This window comes from Macrobrachium nipponense, chromosome 1 (genome assembly GCF_015104395.2).
Source record: "Macrobrachium nipponense isolate FS-2020 chromosome 1, ASM1510439v2, whole genome shotgun sequence".
Lineage (NCBI taxonomy): Eukaryota > Metazoa > Arthropoda > Malacostraca > Decapoda > Palaemonidae > Macrobrachium > Macrobrachium nipponense.
In genome coordinates, this window is record NC_087200.1 from 205,175,137 (window position 1) to 205,194,975 (window position 19,839).

At 32.8% G+C, this 19,839-nt stretch overlaps 1 protein-coding gene across 1 annotated transcript in view; it reads left to right on the forward strand.

Annotated features, from left to right (window-relative positions):
• The first annotated feature begins 2,192 nt into the window (after window positions 1–2,192).
• LOC135219069 (uncharacterized) overlaps window positions 2,193–19,839 on the forward strand; it is a 49,360-nt gene continuing 31,713 nt past the window's right edge. Inside the window, exons 1-2 of the mRNA XM_064255499.1 lie at window positions 2,193–2,252; window positions 2,577–2,692. Coding sequence (XP_064111569.1) covers window positions 2,193–2,252; window positions 2,577–2,692 — 176 coding nt within the window. The remainder of the gene's footprint in view (window positions 2,253–2,576; window positions 2,693–19,839) is intronic.

Below are 19,839 nucleotides of genomic sequence, written 5' to 3' on the forward strand. Positions count from 1 at the left end.
GGCTCTCCAGTAACCGGGATATTAATTAAAGGTGCTTTAGGAATTGGTTTGTTAAGTGTTCCTGCCATCTGACACTCGTGACAGGAATTTACGAAGTTCTTCACATCCCTCCTCAACGATGGCCAATAGAATGAGTCATAAATTTTCTTAAAAGTTTTGTTTACGCCCAAGTGACCGCTCATTATATTGTCGTGAGCCAAACTTATTATTTTCGGTCGTAATTTAAAGGGAATTACTACCTGGTCAATTACTTCATTACTATTAGCGAAAATCGGTCGTGACAATCTATGTAACAAGTTATTCTTCAAAATGAACTTTTCCTTAACATAATCATCATTTCCTGAGCCTTCTTCACACTTCTCAAAGATATGTTTTAAACTTACATCATCCCTCTGAGCTCTAATTAAGTCATCTCTTTGTAAAGATATTTCTAGAGGTACGCTAATTAATGAGCTATCAACATTGCTACCTAGATCTAAATCATAATTATCAGAATCAGTAATAAATCCAGATCTAGTTACGACTGCTACTTCAGCTTCAGGTGGAGGAGTTTTCATTACAATAGGATTCACAAGGCAACTTTCTTTTCCTAAATCATTTCCTAATAGGATATCAACCCCTTTGACAGGTAATGTATCTGCCACCGCGACCTTAACTAGACCCGTAACGTAATCTGTGTCTAAATAAATGGTTTGCAAAGGGCAAGCAATACAAGCATCAGGAAACCCCCCAATCAAGACAAACTCATCCCCAGCAACCGGATCATCGGGTAGGGAAGACTTGAGGACAACTGATATGGCCGCACCCGTATCCCTTAATACTGTAACTGGTTTCCTAATACCGGATTCACTTACAGCTAAACTACCTTTAGATAAGTAATTACCAAAGCTTTTAATAGTATTTTTCCATTCATCCAACTGAAGTACGGAGTCACTTCCTGAACTAACTAAATTAACCGGTTTCTTTGTGTGGCCAAATACGTTTTATGCTTGAAGCAGTCTTTTATAATGTGACCTTTCTTTTCACAAAAAAAAACATTTCATGTCACTTAGATGCTTGGTAGTTTTCAATTGAGAGTTGCGTACAGGTTCCCCGCTTAATTGACGGTTCCCTTTAGTTTCAAAAGTTTTAGGATGTATTTTCTTATCCTGCCATTCTTTACTAAATTGATGGGTCAAAGAAAACTCATCTGCTAATTCAGCTATCCTTGTGAACTTGTTTACCTGACACTCTTCAATATATAATTTCATCTCTGCTGGAATGTTATTTTTAAAATCCTCTGTCAAGATTAGCTCCCTTAGGTCCTCTAACGTACTTACTTCCATGGAGTTACACCACTCATTAAAATACTGTTGTTTGCACCTAGCAAACTCCATGAACGTCATGCTACTATTTTTTCTAAAATGCCTAAATTTTAATCGATAGGCCTCTGGTACTTGTTTATAGGCTTTCAGTATAATTTCCTTTACTGTCTCGTAATTAGTACACTGTTCGTCTGAAAGACAAGAATAAACTTCTTGGGCTTACCTGTGAGAACGGACTGCAACAACAAACAATAATACTCTTTAGGACGGACTCTACCTGTTTCATGAGCTTTTTCAAGGACTGGAAATATTTTGATACCTCACTTTCATTGAATTTTGGAACCAACTTGAGTACCGTTGGTCACCCAAACCTATCTGTCTCCACAATGGAAGTCCCCTCCAGCCCTAATGAACTAGGAGAACTTAATTTAATTTTTGTAGTTCATGCTGTCTTAAGTTTTTCCTCTCCTCTGCTTCTAATTCTAATTTCCTAGCTTCAGCTCTTTCGTGTCTTTCATCTCGCTCCGCAGCTTGTTGACCTTTAACAAACTCCCTTAATCACCTCCCTCATAGCCTAACTCCTGCCCCAAAGCCACCAATTCTTTGAGCCTATCACACATCGTCCACCAATAAACTGAAGGATCCTGGCAAGGTCGCCAATTAATGTTACGGGCGGGTCTTGTTTGTGACTGATTCCAGGCTCTTACGCCCTTTAACATTAAATAATAGAAAAAAAATTAAATATAAATACTTATAGGAATACCTTCAGTATATATTGGTAGGCGTAAAGAAAGAAAGCTTTAAAATAAAATAATTATATCTACAAAAACTTAACTTTAAATAATGAAGAAAAATAAATCCTAGAACGTTTAAGGTCGATGGGATTCGATGAATGGGGGTTTTGAATTCGTGAAGGTTGGTCAGCGCCATCGAAGTCCGTTGACTAAGGTATCCATAATAGAGCTCTGAAGAAATCCATCGTCGACTAGCAATTGGAGACGAAGCAGATGTTTGGCTGATGAATACGGAGGTCGCTATCAGCAACTGAAGTCGAGTTCGGACAATCTCTTCTAAGTTACGCCAAGGTTTTGACGGGGGGAAAAGCAAATCGTATCTCGGTAGAAAATACGTTTTCACTAGGGCATAAGTAAATTACCCAGTGTGCTGGCCAGCATTCTCTAGACTGCGAAACTCCAAGACTTCCCTGAAGTCGTACTTGCCATAAACTGTTCCTGAGCAATCCAGTAACGTTAAATAGGACCATCCCAACAGGTCCATCAAAGACTATCCAACAAGTCCACCAGTATCGAGGGCCGTTCCTCTCTCGCAGTCGTGTCCAAGGCTTTTTCCCCGCGGGTTCAGGGTTACACCACTCGAACTCACCTCACGTAGTGGGAGAAACAAATATAAATAACAGTCCTTCAACTATTCAGTTACACTAGAACAACCCATTTGCGCTCTGCAGCACAACAACTTAACAACAATATAAAGATAAATACATATTTCCGTAACAGCCAGAAACAAAACTTACTCAAAGTAAGAATTCCCTCTGGATAGCCTCTAGAACTTGGGAAAATAGTTTAGGGACTGGTTTCAGAAAAGGGACGCCACTGTAAAAATAAGATATAATTGGGAAAGATGGTTTCTTCATAAACATCTTAAAAAATAAATCCCCGAAGTTTGCCTTAGGTAACTGTTTGAAGAAAATAATTTAATTTGAACATATACTTATATATACACTCTTTAGAAATTAAGTCTTTAATTACAGAATTCAATGCTCGCAGTCACGTAATCACAGAACGTTTTTTATAATAATAATTGCGTTTTGTTTTATGAGTCTTAAGGCTTCCTCTTCAGAAAATATTTATTTACAAATTTGGTGTGGAACAGAAACGTGCAGTAAAGTAAGTGTCAATAAGAAAGGCGTCAAAAGACTGGCAGCGTTAGCAAGTAATCGAAATAACGAACAGTACAACATGAAATTCCATTAGGCATCCAGCTGAGCTCGCAATGTATACAAATATACTGGCAACAACAAAAATGGCGCAACAAAACTGTTAACTGCGTTTGTGCCCGAAATCAGTCATGAGAGAGTAGGAAAGAATGTTATTGAATAAAGAAACAATGCAGGAGGATAGTTGGCAAAAATTAGATTGATAAATAAATGCTACAATAAACTAGACGTGTGTAACAAAGAAGAATGACAAAGATTTATTTAGCTGCCTTCAGTCTTTAGATAAAATGCTATGCCATTGAAGGAAACTGAATTTTATAGGCTCCGGTAACAGGTGAATCAGAGCCCTGCTGTTTATGCAGCTCTAGGAAATGGGTCCACATTTGTCTTATCAATGATATTGGTTAGGTAAATCACTTGTTTTTTATTCTCTTTCGTAATATATAAGGCCAGAATCTGATAGTGTTCTCTCTCTCTCTCTTATATATATATATATATATATATATATATATATATATATATATATATATATATATATATATATATATATATATATATATATATATATATATATATATATATATATATATATATATATATATATGTATATATATAATATATATATATATATATATATATATATCGTATATATATATATATACTATATATATATATATATATATATATCTATATATATATATATATATATATATATATATATATATATATATATACGTATATATATAGAGACAGAGAGAGAACACTATAGATTCTGGCCAATATTTATATATATATATATATATATATATATATATATATATATATATATATATATATCTATATATATAGATATATATATATATATATACGTATAATATATATATATATATATATATATATATATATATATATATATATATATATATATATATATATATATATATATACGTTATACTATATATATACGTCTATATATATATATATATATATATATATATATATATATATATATATATATATATATATATATATATATATATATATATATATATATATATATACTATATATATATACGTATATATATATACGTATAATATATATAGGGCCAGAATCTGATATGTTCTCTCTCTCTCTCTCTTATATATATACGTATATATATATATATATATATATATATATATAATATATATATATATATATATATATATATAATATATATATATATATCTATGATCTATATATATATATTATATATATATATATATATATATATATATATATATATATATATATATATATATATATATATATATATATATATATATATATATATATATATATATATATATATATATATATATATAATATATTATATATATACGTATATATATCATATATATATATATATATATAATATAAATATAGGCCAGAATCTGATAGTGTTTCTCGTCTCTGTCTCTTATATATATACGTCCGATATATATATATATATATATATATATATATATATTATATATACATATATCATATATATATATATATATATATATATATAAGGAGAGAGAGAGAGAACACTATCAGATCTGGCCTTTATTATATTACGAAAGAGAATAAAAACAAGTGATTTACCTTTAACCTAACAATATCATTGATAAGAAACAAATGTGGACCCATTTCCTAGAGCTGCATTAACAGCAGGGCTCTGATTCACCTGTTACCGGAGCCTATAAAATTCAGTTTCCTTCAATGGCATCGCATTTTGTCTAAAGACCTGAAAGGCAGCTAAAGAAATCTTTATCATTCTTCTTTGTTACTCACGTCTAGTTTATTGTAGTCATTTAGGTTTTATCAATCTAATTTTTGCCAACTATCCTCCTGCATTGTTTCTTGTATTCATTGTTTCTTTATATATATATATATATATATATATATATATATATATATATATATATATATATATATATATATATATATAATTGATAGGACTTATCGTATGCAAGACTATTACGAATGAATACATTTATCCATAGGTATATTTAAATCATACTCACTCGCATGCATACTTGTTTATGAATAGAGGAATGAAAACTGAGAGACCCACCCTGTTTAAAGACCTTTCCCTCACTCGCGTTTACTACACGTATGATTCTTGTATGCCTCAAATGACACGTATAGCTCCATTAATTAGCGTATTGAAAGCATAGCGCTGTAGGTGGAACACGTATCAATTAGTGTGTAATTGAAATCTCGACTTCCATTGGTGTAATGACATGCGGATTCTGTTATGCACAAGCAAGAAATATGTATTTGGAATGGACTGCTTTATTGCAGAAACCTTTGAGTATTAATGTAGTTGTGTCAACACCTTTCTCGAGTTGAAATCAAGTTTGGAGCTTACTTAAATTTGTCATATTTTATGAGATGTACTTTTACATGTCATTTTTAAACATAGAGAAAGTTATTGTTATCCTTCAAAGTATTAATATTTTAAAAAGATAGTTATATACCTTTCCAGCATCAGAAAAGATACTTTAGTATCTCCCTTAAAGATGGATTAGTATAATTTTCTAGCATTCATTGGAAGATACTTCAGTATTTCTCAAAATTCGATTCCTTTAGGTCTCTTTAGGTTGTTGAATGAATATTTCCTATGCAATTGAAAACAGAATTTGTGTAATGAGTAAAACGCATTTCAATTTCCAAAATTTCGGGTTAATATTAACCTTATGAACAATTGTATCTAATCTATTAAAATTTGATTTGCAAATTTTAGATGATTGTATTAAGCTAGATGTTTCAGGAGCTACTACCGTAATTAGGGCTGGAATAGCACTGACTGAGACTTGATATGAAACATACCATTCATTATGAGGGGCGGATAATTAGTGATGTTTTTTACTTCGAATATTTTTCTTTTTTAAATGGCATTCGTCCATTTGGTATCTGCTGTTGACATTAACGTAACAACGTCAGGTGAGATCTGATTTTATAATTACACAATTCCATTTTATTTCCTGCATTACACGATAGCGTTCTAATTAATGTTTTGACTATCGTTTGCACGAACAATTAAGCAGGAGGAGGAAGGCCAATAAATTAAGCCAAAATATATTATGTTTTATATATTTTACATATACAGTGAGGGGCCTCATTTAATTTCCCGGAAATAAAGAAACTATCAAAGCTTCATAAGGGTAATGTTTTCGAAGAATAAAATAAAAGTAATGAACCAAAACGCATTTCCAATATAAATGGAAAATTAGCCAGAAGACTAGTAATCAAATAGACCTCATTCGACATCTCTGGGATAAAAAAACCCCTGGCAATTCTTGCTTTATGTGGAGGCCGTTCTTTTCTATGTATAGGATTTATATCCTATGCCGTCGAGAGTCGATAATCGAGAAATTTCGTTAGAAAACTGAAAGCGTTTCAAATATTCCTAAACTGATGTTTGCATCACAATTGAATGGTTTGATAGTTACTTCATATGGCTTGCTTTGATTTATCATTTAACTTTAACGATATTAATTTTTAAAATCTTCTATTAAAAAGCTTGAGTTTTTATTGTTTTTGTTACCAAACGTCATTCTGAAGACTGTTACGAACTTTAGGTAATGTAAGGATTGTCTGCTTCATTCTAATACTATTTTCCTGATAGTCGAGAATGAATTAGATTGTAGGTATATTCAACATTATAAGAACTGGGCGAAAGGTGCTGTAAATTACAAGATTTTGTAATTCCATTATAAAATAAAGGTTGTAATCATGCTTCTCACAATCGCAAATACTCCCTGTGAAGAGAACCTGGGGAAATACAAATAACGCAATCAAGACCTTGAGACTTGTCGGAGGGTGTGCCGGTGAATCACTGAGAGAGAGAGAGAGAGAGAGAGAGAGAGAGAGAGAGAGAGAGAGAGAGGTTATTAGATGAAACAGATGATGAAATTCAAGATTACTGTTATATACAATGCAGTTACGTCAGGATCTCTAACTTAATTACTCATTATGTATAGGCATTTATACTCTCTCTCTCTCTCTCTCTCTCTCTCTCTCTCTCTTAATTATGTAATGTGTAGAGACTCCTATAAAATGAATGTAAGTCACTACAGAGTGCAGACCATTGTCTCTCTCTCTCTCTCTCTACTCTCTCTCTCTCTCTCTCTCTCTCTCTCTCTCTCTCTCTCTCTCTCTCAATATGACCAGCAAATTCAGCCGGTAAACGAAAAAGTATTCTTCAGGGTTCTGTCCATGGCCTACTCTTGTTTTTTTTATTTATATGAATGACACTGATGTAGGTTTAATCAGTAGGATAGTCAAATTTGAAGATGACACCAAACTAGGTGTAAATGCAGCAGACCCAGAGCCAGTGGAAAGTGTGGCAGAGTTTAAAAGAAAGCTAGACAAAATCATTAGGGCACAGTGAATGAATAGTAAAATCTGCTCCAAGAGATAAGTGAGCATATGGTGTCTCCTCTGATGGACTAACAAGTCTTTGAGACTTACTAATCCTTGTAACTCCTTGTAACTCTGTCTCTCTCTCTCTCTCTCTCTCTCTCTCTCTCTCTCTCTCTCTCTCTTTCTTGATATGACAAGAAAGTTCAGTTAATAAACTAAACAAAATACCTTTCACTTACTCTCTGCCCCCACATTCCCCCTAGAAACCGCCCCCCTTTCTTCCCCATCCCCCCCCCCCTCGTCTCTCTCTCTCTCCGCTCTCTCTCTCTCTCTCTCTCTCTCGCTCTCTCTCTGTATCTAGAGTAAACTTCCAGAATTTCACATAAGTACAATCCCACTCAGGGTCTGGTTACCTTTGCTACGTGTTCCAAACTTGGCACATTCGGGTCCTGACAATGGGATGTCTCGTCAGTATAGGACGTAGGAAAAATGAATTATGAATATTAAAAGAGATAAGCGAGGAAGAGGCACTCCATTGATGATAAAACTTTTATCCATTTATAAAATGTTTCGATGCTGCACATATGCTTTATTATTTGTAGATGAATATACATTTGATATAGTCTTTTTACTGCTATATTTGGGAGGGAAATGTATTCATGGTACTCAAGTCGAGACTTCAAGTATTCGAGTAATATTTAGTACCTATCCATTTGAATTTATATATGATTAGCAAATTATAATGTATCATTTATGATGTGTTTTTATGCTATGTGTTTTGCAAAAAAATGTTGAAAACCGACAATACAGATAGAATAAAAACAAAAAAAATGAGCCTCCGATCTAATAATAATTTGAGGTTTCAGAAATCTTGAAAATGAATGATAATTGTTTTCATCTCTTAAAAACCTACTGTATTAAGAAGACATACATATGGCTCAAGTATTACTTACTTATTTAAAAACCAATCCCTTTTTGCAACATATTAGAAGCTCTTACAAATTCAATTCACAGAACTGGATTTGTAAAGTCCAACTCCGTGAGTTGGAATTTAAATTCAGGGAAATTTCTTCTGTTATGACAGTGCAAAGATATATTACACAATAACCTTCGAAGTGAGTAATTACAGATTTAGTAGCATGAAGGTGTCATAAAATAGATAAGTAATTGACAGCAATGTCATTTATCCCTTTAGCATTAAATAATATTTTTTACATTAAAAGGAAAAGCTTTATCCAACTTTTGATGGCGTAAAATAACTTTCGACAGAGAAATTTCAAGTATTCTGCTACACCAACGTAAGTGCAAATATTTGCTGTAGATGTACGTTCTCAGAGAAAGTATGTTGATAGATCCATATGAATATAACTATTTATATATATATATATATATATATATATATATATATATATATATATATATATATATATATATACATACATACATACTATATATATATATATATATATATATATATATATATATATATATATATATATATATATATATATATATATATATATATGAGCCTTTTCTCGGTTACCAACAAATCTTTAAGAATGCTAGACCTTGCTCTAACGGGAGTGTCCATTCAAAGTTGTCATCAAAATAGAGTTATTGAAACAAAACAATTAGTATCCCGAAAAATGTAATATAAAGAAAAAATAATTATATAAGATTTCTAATATGAGTTTGGCAAATCGGTTCAACACCTGCAACGCTGATGAAGTCTACTGGAGTCGAAATGCCACTTCGGAATAATGTCCTGCCGTACGAATATTATTAATTATCCCTACTTCTGGAAATGGACAAAGCCTCCAGTAATTCGGGGCGAAAGGTTTTTCTAGTGACGCTTCATTAAGAGTAAAAAATGGAGATCGACTGCTACTGTTCCCTTCTCATTGTTCCCGAGGGGAGGAGGCAACGATAGTCGTCTACCGTTAATCTTCCTTATTAATTTCCTTGAATCTCCTTTTGACGGACTGCATTCCTCTCTCTCTCTCTCTCTCTCTCTCTCTCTTTTTTCTCACTCGGAATTTTTACTGTTTTAACCTTACCATCGATTGATTTACCATCGACTTATAGATACATAATATGTGTAATTGGAACTTCTCTTTTCATATTTGGATAAGACCAGTCATCATAGACACATAAAAGAAGTAACGCTGTTGTTAGAGAAATTAGTGAGAATCAGAATTAAAATTAAACCGAAAAAATCTATTTATGAGGAAATCTGCAAGGCAAATTTTTCTCAACTAATGCCCTTTTTAATATTTTGACATCGTGCTCGATCATAGAAAACAATATATATTTTTTATGAGAATCACGGTTTGTACCTTACCTGACATCTCTGGAATTAGGAGGATGAAACAAAAAATCCTTTTTAACAATAAGAATATTTTTTCAAATTTTTTTGGTCTATTCTTCATAGTATGAAGTTCTTCATGATTCTTTGCACACGTTCCTCAGTGTACAAGTTCCGATGAACATCCAGTTCAGAAATAATTACTTAAATTAATATTTGAAAATAATATGTACTTAGCCAGTAAGGGAGATGATTATTGAAACTAATTAGAAAATGTTACCATATCAATTAATTGAGTCATATAAATGCTCCTCGGTAATTTATTATTTTATTTTTACGTGTTTTTCTTGTAATATTACTGATGATAAGTCAGATAAAATAGTTCATATATTATAATATTGTTGTCTTGTCTGTCATTAATGCTAAATAAACTGACGAAGAAAACATTTTATATATGTTACTTTGTTTTCTCTTCTGTCATTTATACTGACCAAACTAACAAAGACGTCAACTTAACTGAATAGAAAATGAAGTCAGGTTCTGCCAACCTCAGTATCTTAAGAATCAGCTGAGCTGGCGACCTAAGAGTAATATTTTCACGCGAAATAACCAGCATGATAAGAGCAAAGAGTTACCGACCGTCTGCGCTTTCCTCTGACATATCACAACGATAATTCTCGTCCACATCACGACACTAATCAAAAATGACAAACGGGGCGAGGCAGGTAAACGTTTTGTCGTGACATATGGGACTTTATAAGGATTTTAGCTGCTTTTATTATTCCTCGTTTGGGGATTCCTATCAATGATTTTTGGAGTTCTGTATGTGTTAATGTTCTTAGTATAGGACAATAATTGGTAAATATACATAAGACACACACATATAAATGAATAAATAGATATTTACACACACACACACACACACACACACACACACACACACATATATATATATATATATATATATATATATATATATATATATATATATATATATACATACATACATACATACATACATACATACATACATACAAACACTTCTATTCTGCCTTCCTTTGCCGTGAAATTCCCCAAAAAATGTTATCGACTATAATTACATATTAATCCTTTTTTTTTATTTGGTATCGAAAGTACGTATACTATAACATATGCGTTCATGTTAACTCATAAATCCTATGAAAGTATTTCATATAGAACGAAATCCTGCAAGTGCTTTGTTTTAATGAATTGTTGGCAATGTATCTTTCATTAATACCCAAAATGAAAAAAGAATCCTTAATCGTTCAGCTTATACGTATGTACCGTTAATTAATAAAAACCATATTAATAATTATTGTAGAATGGGATTGCATTCAGCGACATCTGTTATATGGAAAACTAACTTACAAGCCAGTTTAGGGATAGTACTAATGAAATCGAAACTGAAACATCAATAAGACCATAAAAGATCTTCTTCACAATTTCAGAATCTTATGAAAGGGTCATCTCGAGTTCTCGATGAACCCTCTTGGTTAAACTAATGTTCCTTTTAATTAATATTTGACTAGACGAATCTCCTGTAGGCATATGATTAATGCTCAATGATAAAACTGACCTCACTATACATATTTTGTGAAACCTTAAATGGGAACTTTATTCATCTGCGAGGATATGATTTATTATTACAGAGGCTTCCTAATAATCAAAATTTTCTCATACCTCCCGTACGTATAATGTCTAGAGCAGGAGAGAAGATGCCTTCAAAAGAATAAATGATGGAGAATGAAAAGGAAATCTCCTTTTTCCTTCCGGAAATCAAATTGCCCCAAGTAAAACAGGCACCACGTTCCTTGCAAATTGAGTTTGCGAAGCTGATTACCTCGACTAAGGCTATTATTCAGTTTTCTCAAACGCCCAGAGTGAAGGCTGCATGATTTATAGCGCCTGATCTACGGCTCTAGTCAGAGTTCTCCGTAATTTACTTACTGGAAAACAAACTCAATTAGACGCTCGATAAAGGATTAGTTTCTATACCTTGTGGAAACCCAGAGACTTCTATGCGCATGCGTATATGAATTGGCTTATTTAGTGGAATTCTTCTTCGTAGTCTTAGGATGATCGTGATATGAATTGTTTCTTATTTTCTGTACGAACTCCAGTTGACGGGAAGAACTTATTTGTAAATACATTCATTTGCTTGTGTATCTATAAGCTTGTTTGAAAATAAGATGATGAAATTCTGGAAGTAGATCTAATCAAACGGATAGTGAAGCAGATATTCAAGATTATTCAGTACCGCAACTCTTTCTCCTTTGCTTTATGCACACTATTTTACTTGTGAAAATGGAACATGAAGGCTTGACTTGATTATCTGGAGGCACAGTAGAAACGGGGAATTTATTATCTTAAATATAATGAAAAGTGGGAGAAGAATCTATAATATATTCAGGATAAATATTAATCCAAAGTTTCATTTCCAGGGTAAACAGGTTATTCAACTTCCAGGTTCTTTGACGTTTCGCTTAAAAGATATTGGCTCATAATAACATCAAGATTAATTCTCTAAGTTTGCTCTAAATGAAAACTAAAATAACATGAAGAACAATCATTGAAAAACTGTTGTGATTGTAAAATCTACAGAATATATATATATATAAAATTAAAATAAATTTTTTCAAACCATAAAGATAACATGATGGAATCACCCCAAACTATCATGTTTATGTTCGGATACATGTGCCATATGTTCTCTACAAAAGCTTCTCCTTTTTCACTCTCGATTTCAAAGCTGTATTGGGATTGATATCGCTTGTCAACATCTCTCCACATTTCACCTGAGGAAAAAGATAAAAAATCAATGACCTGTTCCAGGCTACTTTTCCTTCTTGAGTGTATCTCTCTCTCTCTCTCTCTCTCTCTCTCTCTCTCTCTCTCTCTCTCTCTCTCACACACACACACACACACACACACACACACATACACACACGCACGCACACAAAACTACATACAAACGCATACATACTCCTACTGAATACGATCATCTGACAACAATTACGTGAGATATCGCATCATTGTTAGATTTTTAAACCCAACACATTTAGAGTCACCATAACACAGTAAAATGACGTAAATCAATTAATAAAAAAAAATTGTGAAAATAATATTGACAAATTATTCACCAAAAAGTAGAAAAAGTTTTCAACATTTTTTGCATAGTTCGCGATAATAATTCCCATCAACGGGAAATGATCGAAATGGATAAACCTCATATTTCCTAAATAAATGAAATTGGATCCCAAATATTTAAATATCATTAGAGAGCGACTCCATACGCTCAACAATAAAATCAAATTAGACCTTTTTTTTTACTGTTGCGGTAACCAAAGTTGATACGATATCCAATTATTCGTATTTCTTTTTTGTTCGCAGCAAATGAGAATGGCTGTAGTTTTGCAATGATAAGTAAAGGTTTTATGCTTTTCAAAAGTTTTGTACGTGCGATAGGAAGAGCGAATTCTGATGGCAATCCAGCGAACGCAGATTATTATTAATACACAAACTATATTTCTGGAATCATGTAACTGAATATAGAGCCACAAAAGCTTTTTATATTATGACACTAAGCTAGATCTGACCTCTCGCTATAAATGGATTACTTATGACTTTAATAGAAAAAAAAATCCGTGAATCGCTTAGTTTCGTGTTTGGTAAACCTCTTCTCTCTCGGCGATAGATAGGAATAGAGCTTAAATTAAAGGGACAAGTTTTATTTTTTTGTCCAAAGCTGCAACAGAGATCAAACGTATTAGGCGCAAAACAATAATTTAAACACGCCTTTTGTGAATGATAATTACAGGGAATTATTTGAATGCTAAAGAGACTGTCGATTAATTTCGTGTGAAGAGGCTTGATTTGGACAAAATGCTAATTTATGTAATTTGAAAATAATTAAGACAATTGGCATTCAGCAGCGCAACCAGCCTTTGATGTTCACCGTTAGCATAAAAGATTTCAACTAAGCTTCAAATTAGTTATGCCTAAGTCCAGTTATCATAATGAATGGGTTTTTCTGTTTCCCAGATCCGTACATTATCTCATGTGCTATATCCTCGAGGAAACTTGAGGTACGTATTATAGAAATGCTTTGTAAATGTTGACAAAATTAGAAAGTCTTCCTGAAATGTTATTCTTTGTCTATCTCTGAGTAGTGTCATAAATCCCTTTTCGTACTGGAATATAGTATGATTCTTTTGCCTAAAATGGTCAAGTGACCTAAGTTCTGTTACGTAGATAGTAAGTTGTTTCTGATGACATAACACATTTTTATTCTATGGAAGTGACTCCAGTACTTTTAAATGTTTCGTTTCTGAGAAAATTAGTCAACCTCCCAACCCCTTAATATGCTTCCGGCAGATCTCACTCACTAACTGGTATATTTTTACCTTAAGTAATATAGCCAATATTTTCATTTTTTATGTTTAGCAAACTGAACCTTTAATATCATGACATAACTCAAAAGATATCTCTCGTTATGTTTATCATACCTTCAATTGTCTACAACAAAAACGTAATATAATATAGCTTAGTTATGGCCAAAAAACTTTAACATATTTTATTCACGAAAACACCTTGCAATCAACTTCGATAGTTACAGGATTGCCTTATGTGGATTTTTGGTGGTTCACTATTTGACACTGACCATTTGAAAATAAATGATATAACTTCCTTTTACTTTATCTTTCATACCGGTTACCATTTCAAAATAAAAGTTTATTCTGGCGTTCCTCTACGTCTATTTCCTATGAAATATTCTGTTTTGAAGAGAAAAGACATTCATTGTATCTATTTACATGATTTTATTCCGTATTTTGGAACACTCATTATTTTCCCAACAAACACTCATCTGCATTTGTAAACGGACTAAATTCTAATTCATATTCATTCCTATCTGTCATTGTGGCACGACTCTAAATGACAGATTAGAAAATGCAGAAAGATGGTATCGGTTATTATATAAGAAAGATTAAATTAACAAATTAATGAATAAATAGATAAAAAAAGTGGGTAAATTATTAAAAAAACAATGAGAATAATTTAAGGGTAGTGACACAGCCTCCTTAAGGAGACTGACAGAGAAACATACGTAGATGCTTTTCAGTTTTATCCAATACCACAGCAGCCAATTTAGTTAAATAACACTGAAAGGCATTCAGAATTACGGTTTTGAATTGACCGAAAGGACCCAGTTAATCCTCCCCTTTCCATTGAAACAGAAGCTCTTTTAACGCTGCACCAATGGGCAATATATTTCTCTGAAGTAGACCAGAGTTGCTTTATTCCTTTTTCCATCCCATTGGATCAGATTCACACCAGAATACGTAATGTGTTGTATCTCAGAAAGGATACTAACCTTAAATTATTGCCCACAGGGGGTACTACACATACACAGTAAAGCAAATCGAGTACAAAAGGCAAACTGGGAAGATTCAAAGGTTGCTTTATTTCTTTTTATTTTTTGCCTTATTCACTAAGATTTATTAGAATACGTAATGTGTATGAACTAGCATTGAATATTCGTCTTGAACTATTAATATTGATGAGTACCATAATTACATGCACATGCAAGTATACAGTGTATTATACCTTATACAAATTTCAGCTGCACTAGTGTTATATTTCATTATAAATAAAAGGATTACAGTTTCTTACATCATAACTATATCTCCCAAACATAAACGATAAAGTTCTGGTTACAAACTTACTCTAAATATCGTTAAATATTAATTTGAGTCAAACGTGAAAAAAATAAGGCTAAAGGACTTGACTTCTTTGTAATTAAAGCATGCAGCATCTAAATTGACCTCATTTTATAAAAATTAATTGTTTTGTGCAGTTGATGTTAAAGAAAACACAGAAAATGTAGTTAAATTTCAACAGGAATTTTTGAATGGCAGTTAGATATAAGGTATTTGTAAATATAAATATTGTGAAGTAAACATAAATTTACTTACCAATGTAGCTTTTTCAAATTATCGATTGACTCCAGCCAATAAATGTTAGAAATATTTAGTTAACTCAGCATCAAGAAACCAAAAAAATCTTTAAATAATGAATTTTAGTAATTACATCTACTGTATAATAAATGAAGTAATCTACTTCTCAAATTGTTAAATGAATCCAAATAGTAGATGAATTATTTATTCATTTATTCTGTTAATTACCTCCATCAAATTAATCACAAATAGCTTTTATCTACAGAACTTTAACTTACGATCACCTTAACGAACATAAATTATGAAAAAAACAAAAAATTACAAACACGTAACGTAGCACTTGGAAGGTACCTTCTAAAATGCCAATTAAACTTCATTTTCTTTGTAGATGGAAAGGAGTTTCCCCCTAGACGGACAATTAACTCGGTGAATGTAACTGCTGGAACCGTTTCATGTTCTCTTTCTGAGTCCCAGGAAGCTTTTTTGACAATCAGGAATTATTAACTCCACTTTCATTGTTTTATGTCGAATGGTTATCATTTGTTATCATTATCTCCTCCCTTGCTTCCTATAATTCTAAAATACCGTGCTCTGCTAACAGAGAAAAATAGCGAGAGAGAGAGAGAGAGAGAGAGAGAGAGAGAAACACGACTCAGATTGATACGCTCTCCCAAGAAGTATTGATGTCACATATGTCAGAAACAATCCAATTAATTAAAAGTAGTTGGAGAACAGCGCATTCCATTACATGACGTATAATTACGATTCAATAAAAGTCGTGACTAAATTACAGCGTTATTGCACGCAAGTCCCACAAAAATTAGACTACTGTAATAGACGACCGTCATATCCTGTAACCAGCAGGACATTTATTGCCTTTATATAATTTCATTTCTCTGCTATTTCTGTACATGCAAAGACAACCTTTTAGATTTTAGATAGAGGTAATGCATCTGAATATATATTTTATCGATTTGTTTCTATTTTTTTCTTTCATAGATTTGTTCTATATCTTATTTTTGTAATCTTACTCAGATTTTCATGTCCTAACTTTGAATCTCAAAAGCGAAGAAAGAAATTTATTGATAGATTTGATTTTGTGCACCTGATTATCTCATGGTAAAAATTATCCAGCATATCAAATATCCTATTAACAATTACTGGCATCACACACTCGTGTATATATATATATATATATATATATATATATATATATATATATATATATATATATATATATATATATATATATATATATATATATTGAGTGTGAGTGAATTTGGAGATCTCCCATTTCGTTCATAAAAGGCCTTCCGGAAGGGCCAGATGCCACCCAAATTATTTTGCCTGACATTTGACTGGAATAATAATCAAGTTTCTCTCCTGTGATTTGACGTTGAAGAATTCTCTACGTGTGACATACACGAATAATACCTTGTTTATATACGAGATGCACAAACCTTATGAAATTCATTAGTTGTGTGCATTGTATAGACAAAGATTGAATATTATTCTCTCTCTCTTTCTCTCTCTCTCAGCATAAGAGCTACGTACCTTCATAGGAGAATATTTATGCTATTCTTACGGCAATAATCCTTTCTATGGCTAAATGAATGTTTAAGTGAGTATGTGAGAAGTTGGCCAGAATTTTTGTTATTCCAGGCGTCCTCAAGAAGCAAAGAAAACCTCTTATTCATAAGATTCTTTATGTCGTCTTGTTACGCCAAATTCATCCATTCAAATTCATCTCATTTCTGAGTCTAACCGAAGTTCGGTTTCTTAAACGAATACTTTTTCGAACGTCCGAGAGTATCCACGGCATACGGGGAACTATAACACGTTTTATCACCTTCCAGATGAGTCTGTTTATGAGCTCTAGAAATTTTAATAATGTGTTGATGTGCACAGAGTTGCAGAGGGTTAAACGTTGAAGGTAGTGATGATGAAGGTAAAATTATAGGACTGTTGGGAAAGAGACTACATAACACTTATTCTTCATATGTCTACAGTGTGGTCATTAGGCCAACTAAGTTCTTGAAAATCACAAAGACCAAATAACTGCCCACAATATTATCTCTGGGCTAAATCAGTTTTTGAAATCACAAAGATCACGTCACGCTTACACCTACAATTTCGTCACTGGGCCAAATCTGTTCTTGAAACACTTAGACTACATGAAACTTGTGTCTGCAATTTTGTCACTGGGTCAAATGAGTTCTTGAAATCAGCAGATACCACATAATACGTATGCCTACAATTTGGTCACTGGGCCATATCAGTTGTAGAAATCAGTAGAGACCACATTATACTTATGCCTACAATTTGGTCACTAGGCCAGATCAGTTGTCGAAATCACAAAGATCACACGACACTTATCCTTGTTACAGAGATTTATTTTGACTGTAGCTCAAAGGTAACGACGTTTATATTCGCCCACCATCACAACCATGTACACTTTCAATAGCTCTATTGCTATTCAGTAAAATGCTGGGGCTTCATATGTCCTCATATTTCTGCAATTCAATCACGCTGATAGGGTAAACATTCATGGTGTTTGGAAAGGAACGGCATTGCTGGATGAATGTCAGGCGTAGCCGCTTCGTAAATGGATTTCCATCCAGATTTCAAAATGGGCTCTGTCACTTGTTGAATGATCGCTCTCTTGACCTCAGGTGGTTTTGCAAATGTGCTGGACTTTGAGTTAAGTGTAGTTGCCGGAGTGGCTTTGTTATCGTTTTATAGTATCGATTGATATCAGTGCTTTTATTCTTAGAAATGTCAGAAATGTGTACTAAGTAGCTATATCAAAAAGCTTTCGTGTCCGTTTATTTCATAATAATGAGGTATGTTTGTATACAAATAATGATAGTTTTCAACTATTCATGTCTCCTTGCGTGATAAATCTTTGTTGTATTAATGAGATTATGTTAATTTCTATTGGTAATATTTTTTTATTTGCAAAATGATATAAATATTCTTATGCTGAGGTGACATAAAAGTATACTGTTAAACTATAATGCAATTCTCTCTCTCTCTCTCTCTCTCTCTCTCTCTCTCTCTCTCTCTCTCTCTCTCTAGCTGTTAATTTTCGACAGAAATGAGAGAAATGAGGTCAAGAAAGCCCCTCTTTCCCTAATTGTATCAAGACATTCCGTCATAAAAACAAAGCCTAATTTAATAGAACATTAAACACAACTTTCGTGAAAAAGGCTGAGTGTTGACGAAGACTTTTTCCTTTGACGGATGAGATCTTGCCTGAAGGAGACCTTTAGTATGTCGTTTGAACGTTTAACAGTCGTTATCATCAGTTTGCATGCTCATACCCAGTGTTTTTCGTCTTTCATTGCTCTCTCTCTCTCTCTCTCTCTCTCTCTCTCTCTCATCCTCTCTCTCTCTCTCTCTCTCTCTCTCTCTTTCATCTTGCAAGCTACAAACTAGATGATTTTTTAATCACCTCTACATTGAGGATATATCATTTGCATATTGTCTTCTCTCTCTCTCTCTTCTCTCTCTCTCTCTCTCTCTCTCTCTCTCTCTCTCTCGTCTTACAAGCTACCAAACGTAGAACATTATTCACCCACCCCTACGTCGAGGATATATGAATTCTCACAAATCTGAAATACTTCCTTTTCTCTTCTTTTGATTTTTTTTTTAACTAACTCCTTTTCATAGCTTTTATTTTCTACTTTTTCTTCTAAAAATGTTTTGTAGGGTAGTTTTTCTGCATGGCTGGACTTCTAAGGCGTTTGTATGAACAGGCAAATACCCGGAAGCAGAGCTGCATTTTTCCGATGTCCCTTTCAAGGGTCGTGTTGGGGAACTGAACACCAAGTACCATATTTCCCTTTTAACTAGAGAGAGAGAGAGAGAGAGAGAGAGAGAGAGAGAGAGAGAGAGAGAGAGAG